Source organism: Lissotriton vulgaris, chromosome 5, assembly GCF_964263255.1.
Source record: "Lissotriton vulgaris chromosome 5, aLisVul1.2, whole genome shotgun sequence".
NCBI classification, from domain to species: Eukaryota; Metazoa; Chordata; class Amphibia; order Caudata; family Salamandridae; genus Lissotriton; species Lissotriton vulgaris.
This window is the reverse complement of record NC_141693.1, coordinates 1890528555-1890555386: the sequence shown is the minus strand read 5'-3', so window position 1 is coordinate 1890555386 and position 26832 is coordinate 1890528555. Positions and strand designations below refer to the sequence as shown.

Genomic DNA, 26832 nt, shown 5'->3' with positions numbered 1-26832 from the left:
TTGTTGGGCATTTTTTCAATAGTCTCTGGTATGATTCTTTCTAATGTTAAAGGTGAAGCAGTGGCTTTGATGGTTCATGACCGCCTTTTGACGGTACATAAACTGGATCGGGAACGCGAGTTGCCGAATATTTTTACTGACATTTATACGTCCTTGGGGTGCAAAAATTTGTGAGTTTGATCTTCTCCTTTGTCTCAGGGCAAGCTCCCTCCTGTAAAAGAGGGACGTCCAGTTTTTCCTAAAAATACTTGGGGCAAAAATAAGCAGCAACAGAAGCCTATGTCTTGTGGTGGTTCGCCACCACCTGATGCTTCTGAACATAGATATGATAAACGTGATCACTCGAAGATTAAAACTCCTGAAAAGGTTCCAGGTTCCTGATACTCGTTCCTTTCAGGAATTGTCTGCTCAACAGTACGACAGGGGAGGGCGACAAGATTACAGACAAGGGCGAGTCCACGCAACCCCAGCGGGACTCGGAGCACTCTTTTGATGTTAAGGATTTAATTTGATTAAAAAAACTTTCCTTATTGTTGTATTTTTATATATTTTTAATTTCACCTCGGCTTGGAGGACGAGAGCCAAGATATCGAAACCACCATTCCATATATCCAGCTGATCTGCTCTCCCTGATTATAAACCGTGAGCAGTAACAGGAGGGAGGAGGTGGGGGAACAAGGAAAGCGCAACAAAAGGAAAGCAGTGATGGGGTTGGGGAGGGGACGATCTGTGGATGGGGCAATCACCAGGAAGTGCAAGGAAGAGAGTAGCGACGGGAGGGAGGCGGTGGGGGAAACAGAGAAAGTGCAACAAAGGGAAAAACAGTGATGGGTCAGGGAGGAGGTGATCTGTGGACGGGCAAGCACAGGGAGGTGTGAGGGAGCAAGATGTGATGGAAGGGAGGAAGTGGGGGAACAGGGAAACCAGCAACGAAGGGAAAATCAGTGACCGGGTCGGGAGAAGGGGTGATCTGTGGACAGGGCAAGAAACAGGGGCAGTGATGGGAGGGTGGTGGAGGGAACAGGGTAAGAAGCAATGGAGGCATGCGGGGTGGGAAGAGACAGCTTGCAAAACGATGCACTCTAATGGACTGTTACAGTTCATCATTTTTTTTTAAAGTACCTCTGCAGGCGCACAAAACAGACAGGAAGCAGTACTTTGCCCAAGCTGCACGTAAAGGACACTCGAGCCTGGGGAGGAAGCTGGATGACAGGAGGAGGCATTGTCCAATAGAAAGTAAGAAAAGGAGTGCGACGTGGGAACCAACCATAGGTGAGTAATGGGCGGCCTCTAAGCCCGTTCTAAGATGTTTTTTTCGTTACAAGAGATATCTCAAGCACATCGCAAGCGCTGTGTAGGGGAGCCTAAAAATTAAGACACACCATCCTATAAATCATACAGTGACTCACACTTCTGCTCGGTGGAAAGTTTCTTTGCTTGTAGTTTCTGCAACTGTTAGGTAAAATCAAGATAGAATAAAGTACTCTAAGGCTGAAAAAAAAATACTGTCCATTTTTGGGAAAGGATTGTCAGACTCTGTAGCGTTGCATCTCCGAGGTTTGTGATAATGCAGTTCTTGATTGTAATACCGAGGGGGTGTAACTTTCATCAACTAATAACAGAAAACTCAATTCAAATGACTAAAACAGATAGTCAATGTAAATTGAGTAAATATTTCTTATAAATACATTTAAATAAATATATGGGTTATGGAAGTAAATTATCAAGACTAATAAAATAAAGAGGGATAGATACCCTGTTCCAAAGACATTTTTATTTTTCCAGTGAGAAATAATTCCCTTAGCGGCCCATATTCTTTGCCCGCTGTCTGACCACTCTTACTGATAATTATACAGCTTTCCAAGAAAAAAACAGCCTATTGTTTCCCGAAAGGAGTAAATCCAAAAGTTAGGAAACGGAAGAAACAAATCCATCACCTCCAAATTGTAAAGGGCTCTCTCCAATGTAACTATTTACGTTTCATTTTGTTAAATAATAGACAAGACTAGAAGCCTAGGAAACTTGGTTTGTTTTTGATGTAAAAATTGCTTATTTGTGCTGCTTTCATATAGAACATTTTTCACCAAGTTCATTTTTATTGAATGTTCCTGCAGGGAAAGTCAAAATCGAGACAAGCCTATTCCTGCCATTTTTATTCATGTGATCCTACTTGATATTAATGATATAATATCAGATGAGATCAGTGCAAGCAGGGCACGCGATATAGTCAAGGAGCTGTGGAGCGCTGTAACCTCACATACGAGGTATTTTACCAGTTAGGTTTGTGGGGTCCAGCTGAGATTTGATAAACAAAACCAAAATCTCAATCTCTTTAGTCTCATTTCATTCAACTCATGATGCACTCTGGGAAAAAGAAAAGTTAAATAACAGGAACCTACCCGCTTATTTGGAATATTGAAATAAGCTATTTTACCACAGCAATGTTAAATACCTCTAAACATAGGATCAAAAGCAAACATATTCTCTGTTAACTATATAACTTTACTAGCAGCCCGTCCCGACGTTGTACAGGGATGAAATGTAATGTGGCTTCCGTAAGTATGAGAAAAGGCAAGCCGATGTTTACTCGTACTTTAAAATTGATGTCGCACGTCGTGTTTGACCTGTTGATATAGGCTACCGTCACTTTGTAATGTTTGTGGAATGTCTTGAAGGTGCCAAACGTAGTACTGTGCCTGTTAGCAGTAATGTAGCGTGAATGTGGCTCCGAGAGAATTCCACGCTTGTTAAAGCCGCGCCCCTTTGTTATTTTTTTGTAGTCCAGCCCCCTCGGACAACGCTGAGTCACACAACTGAGTAAAGGTTTGTTTAACTTAGAAATTATGGCCGCACTATATAAAGTAAGTACTCTGACTTATCAGAAATGTATCGTGAATGTGCCGGCAAGTGAATTCCGCGCTTGTGAAAGCTGCGCCCCTTTTTTTTAGGGCAGCCCCCTCTGACAACGTCTGAGGTTCACAAATGACTACAGGTCTGTTTTACTTAGCGTCGCGAGTACTGTGAGTGTTATCAGTAATGGAGCGTGATTGGGTGCTTGTGAAAGCCGCGCCCCTTTCTTTAGGCCTGCCCCCTCTGACAACGCAGAGGCTCACAAATGAGTCAAGCTTTGTTTTTGTTTGCGCCGCAAGTACTATGAGTGTGATCAGTAATGGAACGTGAATGGGCGCGCACAGTGAAATCGGCGCCCATTTATTTTTTGTTTTGGGGCAGGCCCCTCTGACAACGTTTACGCCCACAAAGGCGTGAATGTGGTGCAGAGTGAATTCCGCACTTGTGGAAGCCGCACCCCTTTTTTTTTTGCCAGCCCCGGCCCCTCTGACAACGGTGACGCCCACAAAGGCGTGAATGTGGCGGCGAGTGAATTGGGCGCTTGGGCCAGGCCCCTCTGACAACGGTGACGCCCACAAAGTGTAACACAAAGTGTAGTTTGAGACGCCCATCGCTACTTTGACACGCCATCGCTGACAGCAGAACGCCCACGCCCAGAAGGGACTACTTTACCCCCAAGGTTCTTTGGCCTTTCTAATGTATATGGTGGCCAGATGTACAGCCTATGTCCATCTGCTGCAACTCCCTTTTACAATGCTGTATTGGCTGTTCTGATTGGTGCTGTACTTCTTGAAATTACCCGCCTCAAAGGTTTAATCTCTCTCTTTATAATAGTAGTATAGCTATAGATCTGCACCCACTCACTCCTATCAGTCTTGAAGCTTCCCAATCATCATGTTTCTCACACATCATGCAAATAACTCCCTAATTCCCTTGATTAATTCTAAGTCTAGGATGCTTCTTCTAATTTCTAAATCTCTTCATTTCCTCCTGTAAACGAATCTCTAGTTTCTTCAGTGTTTCAACTAAATTTCATTCTCCTTTCATTAAATTCTCTAAATTGAATTAAACTCCACTTCACGCATATTACACACAATTTGCTCGTTAGAAGTATTAGATATTTGGTAAAGCATAATGGACCTATTTTTCTTATTAACCGAAATCAAATTCTTCATTCCAGGTAACTCATGAAATGGTATTTTGTAGCCCATCTAGAACTTCACCAATAAATTCTATTACAATTAAAGTGAAAAATAAATACGACAGGCCGTTGATAGGTCTAGGAGGATAAGTAGGCAGTATCTGTATGTGTCTTGCACCTTGTGTGTTTCATCGGTTATGTTCAGTAGGGCTGTTTCAGTGCTACATCCTTTTGTAAATCCTGACTGTAGTGATTCAAGAAGATTGTTGAAATCAATGTGTTGTTTGAGTAGGGAGATCACGCATTTCTCAAGTATTTTTGGCCAGGAAGAGAAGGTTGGAAATGGTTCTGAAATTGTTGAGGTCATCTGTGTCGGTGCCTGGTTTCTGTAATAAGAGAGTGACTTGTTCTAATTTGAGTCAGTCGGGCATCAACCAATTGCTCAGGGAGCTGATTATCTTGGTCCAGAGTGGTGTTAAGGCATTGTTGAGGCTATGCCATGGAGGCCGGAGGAGGAACTGCAAGGTGAGAGGAGGGCTTGGAATTCGCGCCTGTGAGATGAGGGGGGTTTGTATTAACTCCATCAGTCTCCGGGTGGGGGGGGTAGCCCCTTACAAGTTTAGCACAGATGCGTACTGAGAGAAGGGTTTCCGGTTGATGGCCGAGTATGGCGTTCTAGAGAGACATCATTCTGTCTTCTAGATAGTCCATGGGAATCTCACTTGTGTTGTGGGTCCATTGTATGGATTTTGAGTCTGAATAGGGGGTATTACAGTTTGGTTCAAGTGGAACAGAATGATGTGGTGGTCCGACCAGTCGATTGGAAGGATGTTGTCAATACTTGCTGCTTCATCGCGGGCTATAATAGGGTCCAGACCTTTGAACGGACAGTGGTATTGAGCTAGGTGAAACGGCACCACTCAGGAAAATCGACCATATATTAGTTTCAATAGATCCTGAATTCTGGACAGTGCTGTAAGGTGAGGAGAACCATCAACCTCCCCAAATTTGCGGCCAGGCCACTTAATACACAAAGGAAACCTCATCACACGTCTGTAGTTTATCTAAACATTTATCTGCACATTGTATGCATAATATTAACAGTATTTCGAGTTTCTTGTTTTTCTTTCTTTATTCTTATAGTTTCTCTTCAGCAGACACGTGTTTCGTCGCATACACTGGGAAATCGTCATGAGACTTTCTCAAGGCTCGACAATCTTTGCTTCATTCTTTTCTTATGTGGTGATAATGCCAACTCACAATGAGTAAAATATCTGTCTTCTGCGCTAAAATCAGTTCTTCATTCGGGAAAGGTCTCCGTCTGACCAATCCACCAGCTCGCAAGGACAGCTTCGTCATCAACGTAGCCCACTATCGAGTGCGAGAACCTCACTTGTAGAGCCTTGAGAAAGTTGCGGAACGATTTCCCAGTGTATTTGACGAAACACGCGTCGGCTGAAGAGAAACTATAAGAATAAAGAAAGAAAAACAGGAAACTCAAAATACTGTGTTAATATTTATGCATACAATGTGCAGATAAATGTTTAGATACACTACAGACATGTGCTGAGCATTTCCTTTATAATAGCATCCAGGGTTGCACCTCTGGTATGAGTTTGACCTTTGCAGTGTTAGCTAAAGTCTTTGCTGAGAAAGAGGATGTTTAAGGATTGTTGAAGTGAGTCTTTCTCAAAATTTCAGTGCAGATTGAAGTCGCTTAGGAATAAGTTGTTGTTGGAGAATGAGCAGTGCATTTTCATTTCTGAAAGGAGTTCTCCAAAGTCGAGTGGGTGATAAAGGAGGTGACATTGTTATTTTATTGTTCTTCGTTGTTAGGTTAGTGCTGATATGTTCAAATATGGGGTAGGTATAGGTGTCTATTTCGGCCATGTGAATGTTACTCTTGTGAGTAATGGCTATGCCACCCCAGTCTTTCTTGATGATTGAGAAGCTGGGAGGGACTAGTAGGTCAAGGAAGGGATAGGAGGTGTCATTTAACCATGTTTCTGTGATAAATGCAAAGTCAATATCATGGTTCACAACGGTTTCAGCTAGGTTGGTTGCATGTTTTGCTGCTGGTCTGCAGTTTATCAGCATATAGTTGAAGTTACTGCTGCTGGATGTCTGATTGGAGGTCTGGCAGTTTTTGGATGGTTAATGTCTCTCCCGATTCTAGTAAACACCCATATCTTGGAGGTGGGGTTGATTTAGTTGGGAGTTAAATCATATTTTTTGTCTAGGCTGTTGCTTCATTCAGATATCCCAGGGGTTGATCTTTTCAGCCTGTGCACTAGGCTGTCAAGAGGTGGTTGTGCTGTTAGGCAGGCTTCTAGACAATCATGTGGATAATCTTAAGGAGTCAGAGGAGGGGAGGGGTGTGCTTTGGGTCAGTTCAGTGTACAGTTTGCAGATCAATAGGATATGGTTAATGATCGGTGCCACTTTATTGAGTTGATTACCTATGTGGGTTAGTTGTTCCTTTAGATCAGTCAGGGGCATAGGGGAAAAGTGAGTTGAGTAGCTGAGGTGAGATTAATCTTGGGTGAGGCATTTTAGATACCGAGGGCATAGTTTAGTGAGGGCAAGGGTGGAGTTGCCATGATTTTTGGGTGCAGGAGCATTTCTGTCTGCATTCCGCAAGGTGTGGGAGGGACAAAGAAGGGGTGGAGGTAGCTTTGAGTCAGGCTGGATATGGGTATTGGTGGGTGGGGATTAGAGTAGTTGATATTTCTACGAGCTGGTCTGCTTTCCAAAGTCGGCTCAGCAGTCTGGCCTACCATTGGAGGGTGAGGGGATGAGACGTATTCAAGAGGGGTGGCAGAGGCAAGTTTATTTGAGGCAGAGGAGTGGACAGAGAGACTTATGGCAGAGGAGCTAGAGTTGGGATGATTGGCCGGTCTCAAATGGTTACCATCCTCTCATACCCCGAGGTGGAGGTTGGGTCAGGAGGGAGCAGTTGGTCTTGAGGTGAACGGTGTTCCTTAGGGTCACAAAAATTGAGTTTATGTAACGCAGAATGTCATCATCTTGGATTGTGATACTTCCGTTCCTGTAGATGGTTATAGTGGCTTTGTCCCTTAAGGTGAGGGAGTTGGCGATCGTCAGTTTTCGGCCGTCTGGGATGTTGGTGAATTTTGCAATATTAAAGAGGTTAGTTAAGGTTGTGCACCATTTCGCCGGTCAGGGTGTGTGGAAGATAAAATCGGTTTTCTTTAACCCCTTGGAGGTGTTAGAGTAGATATCAGCTATTAGTGTTTCTGGGTGTTGCCTACTCAGTTTGTGTTTGAGGTTTTTGGTGGCATTAGCTGAAAGGTTCGGGGGGTAGTTTATGAAAGGGTTTAGTCCATGGGGTTTCAGGGAGCTGGGCAGTGTAGAGGTGGGGGATACGGTGGAAGCTTGCATATTTGTGTCTTTGTTGATCTTGGAAATTAAAAAGGAGTCTTCATTTTTGCTGAAGCGAATAAGAAATTCTGACTCTTCATGGTTGATCGCAAGATATGGAGGCCGATAAGTTAATTCTCAATTTGGATTATGGAGAGATGAGGGTGTGAGTACAGTAGGGTTAACATTAGTGTGCAGCTGGCCCATCCAGGATGGCTGCTGTTCTTGGTGTTTAGTTGGTGGGAGTGTGCCCAATCCAAGATGTCTGCTGCTTTTCAAGTTTTAGTCTTCTTTCTAATGTTATGCCCTAAACAAGATCACAGTCGATCTTGGTGATTGTGTCTGCTATTCTTGCTGTTTAGTTGGTTGGAAGGTGTGTACCTTAAGATGGCCACCACATTTATTGTTTCAGTCTTCTTTCTATTGTTTCAGTCTTCTATCTATTGATTCAGCCCGTTATCGTCTTTACTGCTTCCCACTGATGTTGGTGCCAAGACGGCTGTCCAGAAAGTGGGGGATGAATGGGACCCCAGACCTCAACTGATGATGCAAAGACGGTGCTGTTTTACAGAGGTCTAGCTATCCCAGCGAGGAGCTGGAGCATCAGGAAGCTCGTCCAGTGGGTTTTCCTTATGAGCGCCTGTCTTACCTTAGGCGCAATACTCAGTTGACTGCTTCAGTTGTACCCAATTATGTGAGGGCCATGTGGTAGAGCGCAGCAAGGAGTTGGAAAGTATCAAGGGGCTCGTCGGGGGAAATTTTTAAGTGATCGCTCGGTATTCCGGATTCAACTCAGATCTGTGACTGGGGGTGAGCGTCTGAAAAGTTTCAGCGCTCTATTGGCAAGGTATGCCCAGACATGGTTACTTTGCCATTGGATTCAAGCTAGCTTGGCTGATGAGGGGTGTAACTCCGAAATCAGACCCAGGATGCTTTTTTCCGGTCCAGGGAAGACCTGGCTTGGCAGTTCGGAATGGACTGTTCCCATGTGGTACAGAATCAAAACTGATTTGCATATGGTAGCTGGGTCTGAACTGGGTGGCGAAGTGTGCTAAAAAACAATGATAGATTCAACCCAGATCTGTGACGGCTGGGGTGGGGGGGGCGGTGTGGGGGTGGAGTGTCTGAAAAGTTTTAGCTCTCCTTCCATCATCTCCTTGTGTTCACTGTGCTCTAGTGCCAAAGTATGAATAATATCAGAACAGGAAAAAATAGCCTTTGTGTTTTACAGCAGAGACCCTCCAACATCCTGCGCATTGATAATATAGGAACAATATCAAAATAATGCACAGAGGCTCGGAGATGCAGATCAATGGTAATAACTATAACGCCAAGAAATATGAAGAAGCTAGGAATCAAAAAAGTACCAATTTTAGTTACCTGCAAAGCTGCGGACACATCTCCACTCTAGGAAAAAAACACAGAATACAAACTGTAAAAAAGAAACAGCACATATACAAGTTTAGAACTTAAAATCAGAAATTGGAACACAAAAGCTACATTTTAAGTGGCAATGTTCTGAAATCTAATTCATAAAAAAAGGCAATTAGCCGTAAACCTTAAAGCATACTCTAAACCCCAACAGTTCACAATCCTTTAGTCAAATCCGAATTCTAATTAATCCATAAAGATAACCTAGGCTGACCCTATTCCTATGCTTCAGCCTAAACCCACCCTTACAATAACCCTAACCTTGTGCCTTACCGTAACAATTAACCTAAGATAACCCTTTATCCTAACAAACCCATATCCTTATCCTGGCTCTAACTGTAGCCCTTAACCCTAAACTTGATCTATAACCCATACCTACTCCCTTACCACGTCCTAAAACCAACCCATGACCTTATAATTAACCTCTTAGCTGCGTCAAATGTTCAGCACCCAGTGCTGAACGTTCGAATAACGAGCGCTGGCCCGTCGGCCAACGGTCGTGCGCAGCACTGGCAAGGTAGTGCTCGTGATGACCGTTGGCCGACGGCAGCGCTTAAGGGGCTAAAGAGACCCATTCAAAAATCACTTGCAATTCAATCTGTAAGTATTCAAACTATGTTTTTATAAAAACACATTTCATTAAAACATTTTTTTTAATGCAACCATTTATTTGAAATAATTTGTTCATATATTCCATTTTTGTACTAAGACTTTTTGCATTTTTACAGCAAACATACAATATAGAACATCATTAGAGATCCTACGCATATTACTTAGTGTAAAGTTGAATATGTTATCTGCAAGATGAACAAATACTTTTAATTTCCACTATATCCTTGTACTAACAGGACTGCGGATAAGTTACCAGAAAAAACACTCTCAGTACAGAGAATTGCATGGTGGATTTGGGTTAGTGCTGCAGTCCACTGGACTACTTTAACTTGGGATCTTATTATGATGTCAGTCGGAAAGGCTCCGAATGGCATTCGGTTTGTCAGAATCCATGTCAGAACCCGCGTTTCCGACCGACTCAGAAACAAATCCGTCCGACCGAATTCGGAAAGACTTTCTGACGCAGTTTGTCCGACACAGATCGGATGTCATAAACAGACTTTGTGGACCCTTGGAGGCCTCCCTTCACCAGAGGCACCCAGTTGGGGTCCGTGGTGGTACTCCTGGGTCCCCTCTTTCCAACCATGCAGGGTGTGGCAGGCACCATGGGGTGCCCGCCACAGGGTGCACGGTTTTCCGCAACCACCTCATTTCGTAATGGGAACCTGTGTTGTCAGTTGGTACACTGGCTCCCATTGAAGTCAATGGGAGTCCGACAGAACAGTTGTCAGAGACAGCGTAAGCGGTTGCTAGGTCTACCCGAATCCTATTCAGTCAGAAACCATTCCGACACAGAGTCGGTCGGAATGTTTTCCGACTGACATCGTAGTGAGGCCCTTAGCGTGTGTTATGTTTTGACTAGTGCACTACTCACCCACAAGGGTATCCAGACACTTTGGCAGGTGTGCAAGTCAATCAATCAATCAATCAAGAAATTTATATAGCGCGCTACTCACCCGGAGGGTCTCAAGGCGCTTGTGGGGGGGGGGGGGAGTCTGCTACTGCTCGAACAGCCAGGTCTTGAGTTGCTTCGTGAAGGAGAGGTGGTCTTGGGTCTGGCGGAGGTGGATGGGGAGGGAGTTCCATGTCTTGGCTGCCAGGTAGGAGAAGGATCTTCCTCCCATGGTGGCTCTTCGGATGCGTGGAACGGCGGCGAGGGCGTGGCTGGTCGATCGAAGCTGGTGGGTGGGGTGTAGAAGGTCAGGCGGTTGTTGAGGTACCTGGGGCGCCCAGGTCGTGGAGGGTCTTGTGTGCGTGGGTGAGGAGTCCGAACGTGATTCTCTTGTTGACGGGGAGCCAGTGCAGGTCTCTCAGGTGTCCGGAGATGTGGCTGTGACGGGGGATTTCCAGGATGAGTCGTGCGGAGGCGTTCTGGACGCGTTGGAGTCTTTTCTGAAGTTTGGCTGTGGTTCCGGTGTAGAGGGTGTTTCCGTAGTCCAGTCGGCTGGTGACGAGTGCCTGGGTGATCGTCTTCCTGGTATCGGTGGGGATCCATCTGAAGATCTTACGGAGCATGCGTAGGATGTTGAAGCATGAAGATGAGACGGCGTTGACTTGTCTGGTCATCGAGAGGGAGGAGTCCAGGATGAAGCCCAGGTTGCGTGCGTGGTCCGTTGGTTTGGGTGCGCTGCCCAGGGCAGGGGGACCCCAGGAGTCGTCCCAGGCGGAGGGAGATGGTCCTAGGATGAGGATCCGTCTTGTCTGAGTTGAGTTTCAGGCGACTGTTCGTCATCCACTCGGCAACGTCTTTCATCCCTTCGTGTAGGTTGGTTCTTGCGGTGGCTTGGTCGTTGGTGAGGGAGAGGATCAGCTGAGTGTCGTCGGCGTAGGAGATGATGTTGAGGTTGTGTTGGCGTGCGACGGCTGCGAGGGGGCTCATGTAGATGTTGAAGAGGGTGGGACTGAGCGATGATCCTTGTGGTACGCCGCAGATGACTTCGGTGGCCTCGGATCTGAACGGGGGGAGGCGGACTCTCTGGGTTCTTCCGGCGAGGAACGAGATGATCCACTCCAGAGCTTTCTCTTGGATTCCGACGTTGCCGAGGCGTTGTACTAGGGTGTGCTGGCAGACAGTGTCGAAGGCTGCGGAGAGGTCCTTGAGGATGAGGGCCATGATGTCTGGTCCCTTGGGATTAATCGAAAAGCCAGGTCTTTAGCTCCTTGCAGAATACAAGAAGTGAGGAGGAGGCTCTGATGTATTGAGGAAGGTCTTTCCGTGTTTTGGGCATGTAGGAGAAACAGTGGCCTCCTGCTCTGCCTTTGCGGATGTGGAGAGTGCATGCAAGTGAGAGTGAGGCAGAGTGTAAGTGGGCTGGTGGAACTGTATGCAGTTCAGGTATTCTGGTCCTGTGTCGTGCATAGGAACTTTGAACTGGCTTTGCTTGTAAATAAGGAGCCAGTGAAGCATTTTGAGATCTGTGTTATGTGGGTGCCGCATGGTAGGTGGAGGAAGCTGGCTCTCTATATAGTAAACTAAAATGAGAAATACTGCGTAGAGAGTCCAAGTATCCCTACTAGTGAGCAAGGGCTTGCTCAAACAATCCCAAGGTGCTCCATTTGTGGTAGTGTGGTCGAGCAGCCTAAGGATTATCAGAGGGGAGTGTTAGGCATATTTTGTATACACAGAGTTAATAAATAATACACAGACTAAAATAGTACAGATTTTTATATAATTTTAGACACCAAGATTATCAGATTCAGGTAAGTACTTTTGGAGTTTCAGATCATTACAGTTATTTGAAAAAATACAGTCAAATAACTTTTCCGGAATGAGCCTTGAACGCAGTACTGTTATCCTATAGGAGAAACATACACTGCATAGGTACAGTTGCAATCGACTTACAGGACTGTTCTTCTGGACTTAAGGTAAGTAGGGGCCTGGGACCAAGAAAGCACCATTAGGCTAGAGCGCTACATGCTAAAGTGAATGGGAAAAGTAGATGTGGGAAAAAGGATGCAAGTGGGAACCGAGGTCTGGTAGAACGGAAAGGAGGCTCGGTTCTTGAGGGATTCAGGGCCGTTTCAGTGAACTCAGCGGGGGGCGGGTCGCGGGGGGGGGAGTTGGGGGTTGTTGCGGGGTGGCTCGTGTGCAATTGGAGAAGTCCTGCTTTTGAAATGTAAAGAAACTAAAGAACTGTGCTACCCACATCAAAGCTGATGAGGGCCGGATATTCCCTTGTGTGGACTCTAAATGGACTACCTTCTATATGGACTGCCATTGATAAACAACAGTTGCAGCCATATTGTGCTTTAAATATCTCGGAGACAGATGAGAATACATACATCTGATGTACAGTGAATGCGTGTTTTGTCCCCCCCCCCCCCTTTTTGTGTGTGAAATAATGTGGTTTTTGGTTACATCAATGTACATTTGAATTGTTTAATGTACACACAGCTTTTCAGTGCGAGACACCAGGAGAAATGGTTATTGCTTTTGAACAAGTCAGAATAAATGATGTTTTGTGAAGTTATACACCGTGCCAGTGATATTTTCACGGCCGTAGCTGCAATATTTGTTCCAACATTATACCAGTTTTCTGTACCCTTAGCGCAGGTTTTTGTGGGATTAATAGAGCAACCCCTAGATTTTTGGTGTCCGTTTATTATATGTACGGAGAAGGATGTGGCCTTAACATCTGCAAAAGAGACGTTTGAACTCCAAGTCACAAGGTCTTCTGACATACAGTCGCTACCCAACACTCATGTCCCACTACATTTTGAGGAGCTTGTGCAAAGCATTTTTGACATGTATAGTACCCCAGAATAAATGCACTTTTTCAAATCAATTGGATCTGGGTTGGTTAGCACCTTCCAGACAGTCTGAGTTGTTCCATCATTCATACACCCAGTGCTTGTAAGCTTTTTCGGGAGTCCTTCTGCTGGTACTGTTCTCGATGGTTAGGATCAATGCTTTTATTTTATTTGCACCGCAATGGATGTCCCATCACAAGGCCAAATGAACTGGCCCTAATGGATGAGTTACTTACCTTCGGTAACGATGTAGCTGGTAGAGACACAGTCTAGCTGCAGATTCCTTCACTTCGAATATCCCCAGGCGTCAGACTGGTTCCGGCAATCTTCCCGCAGCAGCAGCTCTGCGTGCCGGGGGCGCTGCCGCACGGCTCAGCCTTGACATCCATGGATGTGGCGTCAGCAGAGCCATATATGCCCCTCCCGGTGCGCTGACGTCCGTTTTCGTCGGAGAATCTTTTCAGCGCTACAACGCAGAGACACCACTAAAAACGGAGAATATGGGAAGTGTGCAAAAATGGAAGAAAAAATAGAATCATAAAGGACAGGGGTATTATTAGGGTTCAGGGGTTGTTTTGGGTTTTGAGGTACAGGGGTATTTTTAGGGTTCAGGGGTTGTTTTGGGTTTTGGGGTACAGGGGTATTTTTAGGGTTCAGGGGTAGGTTTGGGTTAGGAGGTAAACAACCTCTGAACCCTAAAAATACCCCTGTACTCCAAAACCCAAAACAATCCCTGAACCCTAAAAATACCCCTGTACCCCAAAACCCAAAACCCCTGAACCCTAAAAATACCCCTGTACCCCAAAACCCAAAACAACCCCTGAACTCTAAAAATACACCTGTACCACAAAACTCAAAACAACCCCATAACCCTAAAACTACCCCTGTATCCCAAAACGCAAACCTACCCCTGAACCCTAAAAATACCCCTGTACCCCAAAACGGAAACCTACCCCTGAACCCTAAAAATACCCCTGTACTCCAAAACGCAAACCTACCCCTGAACCCTACAAATACCCCTGTACCCCAAAACGCAAACCTACCCCTGAACCCTAAAAATACCCCTGTACCCCTTAACCCTTAAATACCCCTGCACCCCATAACTTAAACCCATATACTTACCTTACAACTTACCTTAAAACATATACTTTTACCAATCATGCTTTTAAAATGATTTTCGTCATAAAAGCATGCAAGATAAAAGCATATAACATATGAAGGCAAGCGGAATGAAAAAATGCGGAGTAAAGGTACCTGCGGACTAATGGTATGAAGAGTGAAAGTATGCGGAGTAAAAAATGCGGAGTGAAGGTATTTTACCGCATGAAATACAGTGTAAGGTTCTTGGCAACACAACGCCTGAATTTCACTCACCCTGCGGGCCAATGTAATGGCCACGAGGAACGCCGCCTTCCAGGACAGGTGCTGCAACGAAGCCTTATGAATAGGTTCAAAAGGCTCCTTCATCAATCTGGACAGCACCACATTCAATTCCCATAAAGGCGAAGGAAGCCGAACAGGAGGAAACACTTTCTTCAAGCCTTCCAAAAAATCCTTGATCACAGGGATCTGAAAGAAGGAGGTCTGTGAAGGGCATTTCCTGTAAGCAGTCAGCGCAGCGAGATGAACCTTAATAGAATGAAAATTAAGGCCAGACTGCGCCAAAAGTAAAAGGTACGGAAGGATGACGTGGAAGGTCTCTTCTTTCAGTATGTCCATACAATCTGCAGGGAGATTCAAATGGCCATATTGCACTATCTCAGGAGCCATGCCGCCAAACCCAAAGACGAGAGATTGGGGTGCACCATCTGCCCCCCGAACTTCGTGAGAAGGTCCTGCCGGCTCGGCAGCCGGATGTGAGGAAGGAGAGACCGGTGAAGCAGGTCCGTGAACCACCACTGCCTGGGCCATTCCTGGGCAATCAGGATCATCCGCGCCCTGGACTGGGCCAGCTTGATAATCACCGCCGGAATCAGGGGAATGGGTGGAAAAGCGTACAGAAAGCTGTTCGACCAGTTGGTCCATAGCGCATTCCCCAACGTTCCCTGCTGGTAGCACCTGGATGCGAAGTTTCGGCATTTGCTGTTTTCGGTAGTGGCGAACAGATCCACGTCTGGAGTGCCCCACCTGTCGAAGACGTCTCTGAGCACTTCGTCGTTTATGACCCATTCGTGGTTTTCTGGATCAGTCTGCTCAGTGTGTCTGCCTGAACATTCTGCACACCTGGTAGATGAGTAGCCGTTATCGACAGTCCTCTGGCAAGAAGCCAGTGCCAGATCGCCTGCGCCTCCTGCGACAGGGTGTGCGATCTCGAGCCCCCCTGCTTGTTGAAGTAATACATCGTGGTCGTATTGTCCGTCTGTACAAGCAAAGAGTTGGTCTGGAACGACGGATGAAAGGCCTTCAGTGCCAAGTGAACAGCTCTGAGTTCTAGAAAATTGATGTGATACTTGGACTCCGTCTGAGACCACGTTCCCTGGATCTGTAACTCCCCGGAATGCGCTCCCCAGCCATGGAGAGAAGCATCCGTCACGATAGTCTGAGTGGGAATGTCCTTGTGGAAGGGAACCCCCCTGGAGGAGATTCTCTGCTGAACACCACCATTTCAGAGACTGTAGAGCATGCAGAGACAGTCGTATCTTGTTGTCCCAGTTGCCTCTCCTCTGGTCCCACTGATCCTCCAGACACTCCTGCAGCAGTCTCATGTGAAGCTGTGCGTGTGGCGTGAGGAAGATACAGGAGGCCATCGACCCCAGTAAAGAAGACACCGTCCTCACTGTCGTAGATGAAGCGGTCATAAGAGCCTGAGCCTTCCGGAGGAGTGATAAACGTCTTTCCTCCGAAGGAGACACGCTTGCAGACAGCGTATTGATGGTGGCTTCCAAGTACTGTAGGCATTGGACCGGAGTCGGGACAGACTTGGACATGTTGACGTGCAACCCCAGCTTGTTCAAGAGAACGGAGGTCTTCTGTAAGTGCGCTTGAGCTTCCGAGAAGGAGGATGCCTTGATCAACCAATCGTCTAGGTACGGGTAGACAAACACCATGTTCTTCCTCAGGTGTGCCGCCACTACTGCCATGCATTTGGAAAACATCTGTGGCGCTGACTTCAGCCCGAACAGTAACACTGTGTATTGATAGTGATTGGCGCCGACTTGGAATCGCAGGAACTTCCGTTATTTCTGTGCAATGGGCACGTGGAAGTACGCATCCTGTAGGTCTATCGCGCACAGCCAGTCTCCCCTTTGCAGCTGAGGGCAAATCTGGTGCAAAGACAGCATGCAAAACTTTTCTCTGCGAATCCACTTGTTTGCTTGTCGCAAATCCAGAATATGCCTGAACTCGTTCTTGTCCTTTTTTCGGACTAGAAAGAATCGCGAGTATAGACCTCTTCCCCTTTGAGACAGAGGGACGTCTTCTATCGCCCGTTTCCTTAACAGGTTATCGGCCTCCGCCTGGAGCTGGCGCAGTTAAAACTGCGAACAAACCAGTGGAATTGCTTGAGGCGGGCTGGTGAACCGAAGACTGTATCCATTGCAAACAATATTCAACACCCACTTGTCCCGAGTAATTTTTCTCCACTCTGACAGAAAATATTGAACGCTTCCCCCCACCGAAGTGGGTAACGGATGACGGGGAGTAATTGCTCAGGGCCTAGACCCGGCCGGGCCTTTGGTCGCGGTGGCAGAATGCTGACCACCCATGCCCCTCTGATGTTTCTGGAAGGGCTTCCTCTGGAACTGATGCTGCTGTTGCTGCTGTCCAGACTGTTGACCTCACCCTCTGCCCTGCGCCCCGTACCGTCTCTGGAACGGGCGGTAGCTCTTCTTTTGGTCCTTGGGCTTCCCCAAGCCCACCGCCGTCAGAGTCTCAGCCTCCGCCTTCATGTGGGCCATCTCATCGTCGGCGTGTTTCCCAAATAGGGTCTCGCCCAAGAAGGGCAGGTTGGAAACCCTCTGCTGGGCTTCCGACTTCAGTGACGTCAATCTGAGCCAAGCGTGGCGCCTCTGATTAACTCCATGGCAGTACCCGTGGGCTGACAGGAGCGACGAGTCTGCAGCAGCGCTGATCAGCTGGTTCGACACCAGCAATCCCTTGTTCAGGATCTCCATAAAATCCTCCTTTTCCCGTGGGAGGAGGTCTGCGAACTGTTGGAGAGACTCCCAAAGCGCCTGGTCAGAGCGTCCCAACAGCGCAGATGCACTGGCGGCCTTCATAGATGTAGCAGCCGTCCCGCACACCTTCCTGCCCGCTGAGACCAACCAGCGACTCTCCTTGTCCGGGGGGCACATTGGAGGACGGGGTGGTGGCGTGTTGTTTCCTTGCCGCTGTCACAATTACGGAATCCCAAGTTGGATCCAATCGGAGGAAAGCCGGGTCCGCATCAGGAGCCTTGTACTTCTTTTGCAACCTGGAGGGAGCTGCTTTTGTCACCGCCGGAGTGAGGAAGAGCTCCATGGCGGGCTCCACTAATCCAGGCACCAAAGGCAACAGAGGTCTCGCCAGGTGCTTCTTGTGGAGAGTCTCTAATATTACGGAGGTCGTCGGCATGGGCACAGTCAGTTGGATGCCCAGCTTGCTCGCACCCCTCAACAAGACTTCCTGAAAGGAAACCACGTCGTCCACAGGGGATACCCTCGTCCGAAGGGATCCTGATAGAGTTGGAGAATAATCCCTTGCACAGGACGACTCCGTGCTGTACCTAGATCGACCCCTTCTATGGTGTCGTCTTGATCTCGTTGATGAGCGACGGCGACTCCTGGATCTCCCTCTCCGCCCGGAGCGAGATCTAGGTCTCCTAGGCCTTGGACGTTCCGCGGGCGCTTGCGGAGGCGCCTGCAGTTTTGCTGGTGCCTGCGGCGGCCTGACCGGAGACCTCGGCCGAGGTGCCCCCTTAGGCGGCATAGGGAGGTGCGGCAGTGAAACCGATCTCGGAGGCCGTGGAGGTGCATGTGGAGGAACAGGAGGAGGTGGTGGCGAAGAAGTGAGCGGCGGCGGCTTCTTAGGCAGTGGAGGAGGAGGAGTAGTAGGTGACTTCGGCTTGGGAGGAGAGTACACCACAGAGTACACCGAGCCCGGTGACTCCCTCATAGTCTTCCTCGGCATAGGCAACCGAGAGGCAAGGCCCCCTGTCGGTGACCGACGTCGCCGTCCTGCCCCTGAGGATCGGGACTGACTCCTGGCTCCAGAACGCCTCCTGGAGGAGGATCTCTTCCTCTTAGGCGTCGAGCGCCTCTTCGGCGTCGAAGAACGTCGTCTCGGCGTCGACCTACGCCTAGACGACGGGCTTCGCCTCCTCGATGTTGAAGGTCTGTGCCTTGACGTCGAATGGGTCCTTCTCGACGCCAATCGGCGAGTCGACGTCGAAGTTGCCTCGACGGCGAGCGCCCACTGGAATCCTTACGACGTCGAAGATGATGACGCCGACGATGATGAAGTCTTCGGTGGCGACCTAGACGGCGGTCTCGACAGCCGCCGTCGAGGCAGAACGTCGACGTCACCTCGACCCAGAGCCCTGGGGAGATGGGGAGCATACCGCCGTCATGCCTCTCGACGCCCTCGTCGATGGTATCGACGTAGACGGAGAACAGCAACACTTTCTGGCCTTCTTGACGCTGGGGAGCCCCCCAGAGGCCTCCGCATGGGCAGAGGAAGCAGATCCAGCCTGCCCAGCCCCACCTTGACTCTGCAGCCTTCTTTCTTCCAGTCCTTGGAGCCTGATCTTCATTCTGTCTCTCAGGGTCCTGGAGGAGAAGGTTTGGCAAATCTCACACTTCTCTGGAAGATGAGTAGAAGGGAGGCACAAGATACACACAGGGTGTGGGTCCGACTTGGCCTTCTTCCTGGAGCACTCCGGGCATTTATCAAACAATGCTGGCATTTTTGACAAAAAGGAGTGCTCAGAGTATTAGAAAAGGAAGAGGGCACCAAAACATGTCGAGTGTAAACACTCACACACTTTAAAAGTGCAAACATTCTTATCACAAACCCAAAAAGGGGGAGCTCAATGCTCCAGGGTCCTGCTAGCAGGAGCCGGAAAAAAACTGAAAGTAAATGGGACCTGCTGGGCATTCTGGGATAATGAGAAAGTTCTGGAAAATTTTCTTAAAGGCACGGTATCCCTCTTTGAGCCACATAATGGCAGCCTATGGGGCTTGTCTGTCCTCCCCTTCCTCTCTATCATTCCAGAGGCTTTGTTGGTTAAAAGGGGAAGTTTTTCTCTATGAGGAAAACTTGGCAGGCTGCGCTGTGTGTGGTTTTGGTGGAATGTCTAGTTGAAGTACTGGACAGTGTAGCCTGTGGATATAGGCTGCATTATAGGTCTTTAAATTCTCTCTTAAGTGTCTGTGTAGGACTGCATGTTTAGACCGCTTAAGAGATTATTTTTGATTGCTCTGGGGTCCACGCTCATGAGCGGGACTATTCACTAGATTATGACTATACAGAGATCCCCTACTACAGAAAAAAACTGAATAAATCCCACACCGCACAATCCAGGTACAGGGTTGGAAAGGACACATGACATATGAGCATACCGACAAACCACGTGAACGGGCAGAGTAGAGCAATGAAAACAGAATGAACACTGTGTCGGAGTGAGGCGAAAAAGTCACCCTGTAGAAAGGCAAGCACCCGGATGGAGGCAAGTATAGAAAACCACACCTTAAAAGGTCCTTGCAGGACGGGCGGGTGTTAAGGAATCTGCGGCTAGACTGTCTCTCTACCAGATACATCGTTATAGAAAGTAAGTAACTCGCCCATCTGATAAGAGATATCTAGCTGCGATTCCTTAACTTAGAATAGATACCAAAGCCATTCACTTAGGGGAGGTGGATGTGCGACTGAACCCCATGAAGTTCCCGGGGGAACGTATCAGTCGACAAGGTGACGAAACACAGTGGGGTCCGCAAGCCAGCGCAACCACACCAGACCATAAAGCTCAGAAAAGAGCGGAAAACATGGGGAGGCAAAGGCACCACCAGCTGTCGAAGAACAGCATGAAAACTCTGGTATGTATACCGGGTGAGAAAAGAAAACACATACTAGATATGTAGGTGTGAAAAGGAAAGTGCAGAACTTCGCGAGAAGTGGAACTGAACCTAGTGTTTGAGAGATCCACAGGATCCAGCGGGCAGACCGTAAGTAAGGTCCAGAGAGATAGCAACTGGTATGATAGAGTTAGCACATACCGGTGTAGTATGCACAATGGCGAAAGAAGCACTGTTGAAACCTGCACCAGTAAAATACATGTGACAGCAGTGGCAGGATGCAACTCCACAGTCAGAAAACGCCGGAGGCACTAGAGACTGAAGAAACGCCAGTATATAGTCAGGCTGTTCACAGATATGTGAAAGGGCCGACGGCAACCAGCAGATATGCCCAAAACAGGACTTACAGTAAGAACGATATTCAAGCAGAAGACTGGAAGGTACATAAACAGACTGTGTGGATGGTAGAACCACACAAAGTATAGCAAAGACCCTCTGGTAGGGTAGCGCGACCATCCCGCATGTGAGAGATGCTGTGGAAATGAGCCTTTTTAGGGGCACACCAGTGCAGGGGTCACTCTTATCTTTGTCCACGGGTTCTTCAGACCAACAAAATAGAGATTGACACTGGAGCTGAAATTCAAAATAACAAGTTTATTCACTCATGAGTGAGACCACGTCCATACAACACCCTCAAGTGTTTCGGGAGGTAGTGACTTGAATACACTGACCATGGGCCTTCTATACTGAGTTTTCTGCACTGGTAAGCATGTAGTTACAAATAGAAGGTACAGGCCTACACAGGAATAATTAACTAACCACAAACATGGGCAAATGTGGAAATCAATTAGTCAGCAAAGTGGGAGGGGGAGCAGGAGTTCTTATGGCAGCACTAAGAGATTGACAGTTGAGTCGGAGACCAGGTGTTTTGGCAGCTACAAACTCTTTAGCATGCATTATGCCTTTAGCGGAGTCAGAAAGTTAACTAAAATAGACAGCTCAGGCAAGGAAAAAGACGAGCATCAGAGGATGGAAGAATTGCATAGCTGACAAAATGGATGCCACAAACAAGATGGTTTCAGCTCATGCTAAGAGATTATTTGCGATTTCCATAGACTGTCCTTTTAGTATATGCCGAAGACATCTTCCTATACTTATTAGGGAGTACGAAAAACATAGTGCACATCTGCATTAATTCAGTAATTTCTTGGTCCAGTGCCAAGCGAGCATTTACATTTGTGGCATTTCGTTTAGTCGGTATACATGAGGTACAAGTAGAAATACAAAGGGAACAAAGCATTGGGCCACATTCTATACATAAGCAAGAAACTAAAAGAATTGCAGTAAATATACATATGGCTGACAATCATTTCCAGCCCCATGCAGTAAACATAGTCCATAGCCTTCCAGTCAAAGTCCATGTCCCTGAATCCTGATGGATTTCAGTGGCTATTTTGTGCAGCTTGGAAATCGCTTCAAAAACTGAAGGGGCCGGGTATATATATATACACATCCCAATGATGCGGCATGCTCCACCACGGTCGGCCAGGATGACGTCAAGGCCATCCTATTTTGGAGCGCCACCATTCTCGCAATTTGTAGCTCTTCTGTGATATTTCCAAGTGCCATGGCTGTCTGATTGGTTACAGCCTTTCTGCTGTTTCAGGCCGCACCAACAAAGAAGAATAGTCCCAAATTAAAGTCAACATATTGCTGCATTGCAGTATCAGTTTGATCCACCTAATCATGATTTATTGTCATCTTATATCCGCTAACACCATAGTACAGTCACTTTTCCCCACAGGAATACTGCCAATTACTGCTCACACAAAGGTCTGCTCGAGCTCTAGTAACAGCTATAACAGGAGGTACATTACCCTTGACAATTCCAGTGTTAGGGAAAACATAGTCCGTGGAGGAATTTCCTTGGCGATACTCCTCCATTTCCCATACAGTTCCTTTAGCTTGTGGATCTCCTTCCTCATTAGGGTAACCCGCTCTGTTCAGCTGGGCATTCAATCCACCTACATCAGTATAAGTAATGTTAGCCACTTTAGAAGCCCATAGTAGCGCAAACCAGGCTTTGCAGGAGCCATTGTGTGAAAACGGCAGAGAAATAAAAAACGTTCCTCCCCTTTTCTGATAGGCTGGCATCATTCCACACACCCAACAGTTGGAGATGTTCGTAGCATTATGGGCGTGATGCAACATTTGAATGAACGTATTGTTGAGGTAGGACATTCTGTGCTTTTGCTCATGATAAGGGAGAGTGTAATAGATGTGCTCAATGGGGACAGGAGTAGTAGCAGTCAGATTTCGAGCAGGAGCTACTCCCTCTACAACCCATGTTATTGCAGCGATGATTACAACAATCAAAGTGAGTCCAATAATGAACATGCTCTTTCGATCACAAACTCTTGCAGCAGTTTATGTCTTCTCCGTAGGCATGTTCATCTTGCGCTGAACAGCAGACGTTGGTTTCTTCGCTGAGGATGAGACGAGTAGCCACTAAAAGAGTACCCCCCTTTGTAACTCAGTCTTTCACTAACCCAGGACAGTGGCTCAAACAGTCTTTTTCAGCAATGACGTGTCTCTCCCCTGGGGTCGCAGCGGATATCGCGATGTACCAGGGATGGTGTGGTCCGGGAAAACTTCCTCAGGTCCTTCAAGTGAGGTGGCTTGTCCTTTATCTGTGTCCAGGATGTCGTGATGATCTGCAAACACCGCTGGGCCTGGGCCTTGGTCCTGCAACACTTTGACAGTTTGTTGCATGGATCCAGTTCTTCTGGTTGGTCACTCACATTGCAGTCCTGGTAGCCAAAAGCACTTGCTCAGGGCAACGCCAACGAGGCTCCAAGGAGCTGGTCCGCTGAAAGGACTTTGTTAAAACAAAGTCCCCAGGCCGTAGATTATGGCCCTCACCCTGTGACTGGTCTGGAAGGGTCTCCCGAACCTGTTGATAAATAGAAGACAAATAGTCGTTCATCAATACATGGGGTACATCATGCATAGGGCGTGGCTTAGGAATCCCCCAAATATTCATTGGCCTCCCAAAAACCACCTCATACTGTGTGAGACCACATCGTGTATGTGGTATCGATCTAATAGATAGCAATGCTAGGGGCAGTGCATCAGGCCATTTCAAAGATGTGGAAGCTTGTATTTTGGCCAGTTTTAGTTTAAGGGTAGAGTTGTATGGTTCTACTAGTCCAGATGATTGTGGGTCAAAAGCAGCATGGAACTTCTGCTTGATTCCCAATCCTTTCATGAGGTAATCAACAACTTGCCCAATAAAATGGGGTCCGGTGTTATTCCACCTTTGCTGTAATAAGAGCTGTATTATCTTTCGTGGTATTTGCAAAAACAACAGGTGATGGACCGAATGTGGATCAATGTCACACATTCAACCCAGTCAAAAGATCTGGGTCCTAATCCATCGTTTTTTTGCACTCCACACCACCCCAGGTTAGACAATGGCGATATGCAAATCAGCTCTGACCCTGTGCCCCATGGGAACAGTCCAGTCCGAACTACAAAAGCCATGTCCTTCCCAGAACGGAATCAAGCATCCGAGGACCGGACCGGTTTCGAGGTAACACCTCTCATCAGCCCGGCTAGCTTGACTCCAGTGGTGTGGAGTCCCTGGGACCCACGTCTGGGCATCCCCAGTACACTTATAGCGGTATTTGCAAAAACAACAGGTGATGTACCGAATGTGGATCAATGTCACACATTCAACCCAGTCAAAAGATCTGGGTCCTAATCCATCGTTTTTTTGCACTCCACACCACCCCAGGTTAGACAATGGCGATATGCAAATCAGCTCTGACCCTGTGCCCCATGGGAACAGTCCAGTCCGAACTACAAAAGCCATGTCCTTCCCAGAACGGAATCAAGCATCCGAGGACCGGACCGGTTTCGAGGTAACACCTCTCATCAGCCCGGCTAGCTTGACTCCAGTGGTGTGGAGTGCCTGGGACCCACGTCTGGGCATCCCCAGTACACTTATAGCGGTATTTGCAAAAACAACAGGTGATGGACCGAATGTGGATCAATGTCACACATTCAACCCAGTCAAAAGATCTGGGTCCTAATCCATCGTTTTTTTGCACTCCACACCACCCCAGGTTAGACAATGGCGATATGCAAATCAGCTCTGACCCTGTGCCCCATGGGAACAGTCCAGTCCGACTGGGTTGAATGTGTGACATTGATCCTCATTCGGTCCATCACCTGTTGTTTTTGCAAACGTATTATCTTTCGTAGCGTATGCCTCTATCCATTTACTAAAGGCACAAACCACCATTAGGACATAATTCAGATTATTACAGCATTCAAGCTGGAAGTAATCCATTTGCAGGACCTCAAAAGGTTCAGTAGGTATGTCAAACCCTCCTACTGGAGTTTGTGTTCATTTTCCAGGATTATTCTGGAGACAAATCAGACAAGACTGGACTATCTTTTTTAGCTGTGCCGGCAATATCTGGATGATCCTAAACTTGCATAAGATGCTTCGTCATTGAGGATGCTCCAACATGTGCCGGCCAATGCGCCATGTGAATCATAAGATGTAATTAGGCTGTGGGTAGCTTCCATTTGCCATTTCTTTATTCCTCCAACAGCCCTCATCGTCCAATGCTCCCTCCTTGGACCATTGGTCTAATTCATTGACAGAAGCAGATTGTTGCATGTCCAGCACCTCTTGTCTGGCATCATGCCAACGTTCAGCCTGTGACTAAACTACATACATAGATGTAGTACTTTGTTGCATTGCAGTCTCACGAGCTGTGTAATCTGCAAAGGCATTTACTTTTCCTATTTTATCAGTCACTTCCTTGGGTGCACTACACTTAACAATTGCCACTTTCTTAGGATATGTCAAGGCAGTAAGGAGATTATGTACTAATTCTCAATGCACTATTTGGGTCCCATGTGAAGTAAGAAAGCCTCTTTCCTTCCAGAGTTGCCCAAAATCATGATCAACTGAAAAAGCATATCGGCTATCGGATTAGATTTTAAGTAGATCTGTACTAAGCTCACATGCTCTTGTCAGAGCTATCAACTCTGCTGCTTGAGCCAACTTGTGTGGGATGCGAGCGGTCTCAACTACTGTCTGAAGTGTTGTAATTGCATAAACAGCAGATGTCGTGCCATCAGGCAACTTCAGGCAAGACCTATCAACCCACAGTTCCCAATCAACGTTAGAAAGAGGTGTATCTTGTAGGTCAACATGACCCTTTGTTTGTTCTTCAGTAAGGGATATACAGTCATGTAGCTCTTGTGACTGAGACGAAGTAGCTGGAAATGGCAATAATGTAGCAGGACTTAGAGCCAAACATCTTTTCAACGTGATATATGGGGCTAAAAGTGTCAATTCATATACTGTCAAACGGGCACTAGTCAAATGTTGCGTTTTCGTTTGATTTAAAAGAGCATCAACTGAATGGGGTACTAGCACAAGCAATTTATGTGAAAAGACTATTCCCTCACTTTGAGGTATCTTGAAAACAACCAGGCAGCGCACGAGCAACTGAATCAAGGACAGCTGAGAAAAATGCACAAGGACGCTGCTTATCACCGTGTGTCTGTACTAAAACAGAGAGCACAACCGTCCCTCTCGTGTACATAGAGTGTAAAGGCCTTAGTGTAGTCTGGAGTTCCTAATACTGATGCATAATAAAGAGCGTGACGTAACTGTTGAAAAGCATTTTGGCATTCAGTAGTCCATGGGAGAGGCATCAGAGTGTCTTTAGTCAAAAAGGCCAACAAAGGTTTAATAGGGTGAGAAAAACTAGGGATCCACTGCCTACAGAAAGAAGTAAGGTCCATCAGTGCACAAACATCCTTCTGAGTACGGGGCACAGGCATGTCTAAAACAGCTTGTATGCAGTCTGGTGTAAGTGCACGTCCCTCCTTAGACAGGAGGTGACCTAAGTAGGTAACCTGCTGTCTACAAAATTGCAATTTCTTCCGAGAGACTTTGTGATGATAAGAAGCAAGAAATTATAGCAATACCACTGTTCCTTCTTCACACTGTTCAGGGGTATCGGCAACCAACAAGATGTCATTGACATATTGAATAAGGGCCTCCCCTTTTGGCACAGGGAAATAATTATTTTGCCTTTTCAATGCCTGGCTATAAATGCTAGGACTCTTTATATACCCTTGTGGAGCTCTACAGAATCTGAATGATCGATTATTCAAAGTGAAATCAAGGACATTAAATGTAGTTGAAGTTGGAGGAACCGTAGTAAGAAGTGTTGTGATGTCAGAAACTACCGGCTATTGGGGTACTACAATTTTGTTGACTTCTCATAAGTCAATGATGAATCTATATATTTTAGTGCGAGTGTCTTTTTTCAAAATAGGAAGAATAGGGTTATTACAAATGTTATAAGGGACATCTTCCACAACCCCCACTCTGATCAAATCCTGAACAATATGTATTAATGCTTCTTCACCTTCCCAAGATATTTCATATTGGGGCAGTCGATGCAACGAAGCACCTTCCTTCACTTGAAAATGTACTGGTGGAATAACCATTTGTCTCACATCAGTATCTGATGTAGCCCACAAAGTACTAGGTAACGATGACAGAGCAACATCCTCTTTAATGAGGCAAGACCTCTCAACCATTGGATAGTTATCATTAAAAATAACACGCACAGCTTCTGGGCA

General features: G+C 46.9%; 1 protein-coding gene across 1 annotated transcript in view; it reads right to left on the bottom strand.

Moving 5' to 3' along the window:
* The window catches only part of LOC147717636 (E3 ubiquitin-protein ligase TRIM39-like), a 262498-nt gene that overhangs the window by 8205 nt on the left and 227461 nt on the right, over nucleotides 1-26832 (bottom strand). Inside the window, exon 6 of the mRNA XM_086920537.1 lies at nucleotides 8753-8779. Within this exon, the coding sequence (XP_086776663.1) occupies nucleotides 8753-8779 (27 nt within the window). The remainder of the gene's footprint in view (nucleotides 1-8752; nucleotides 8780-26832) is intronic.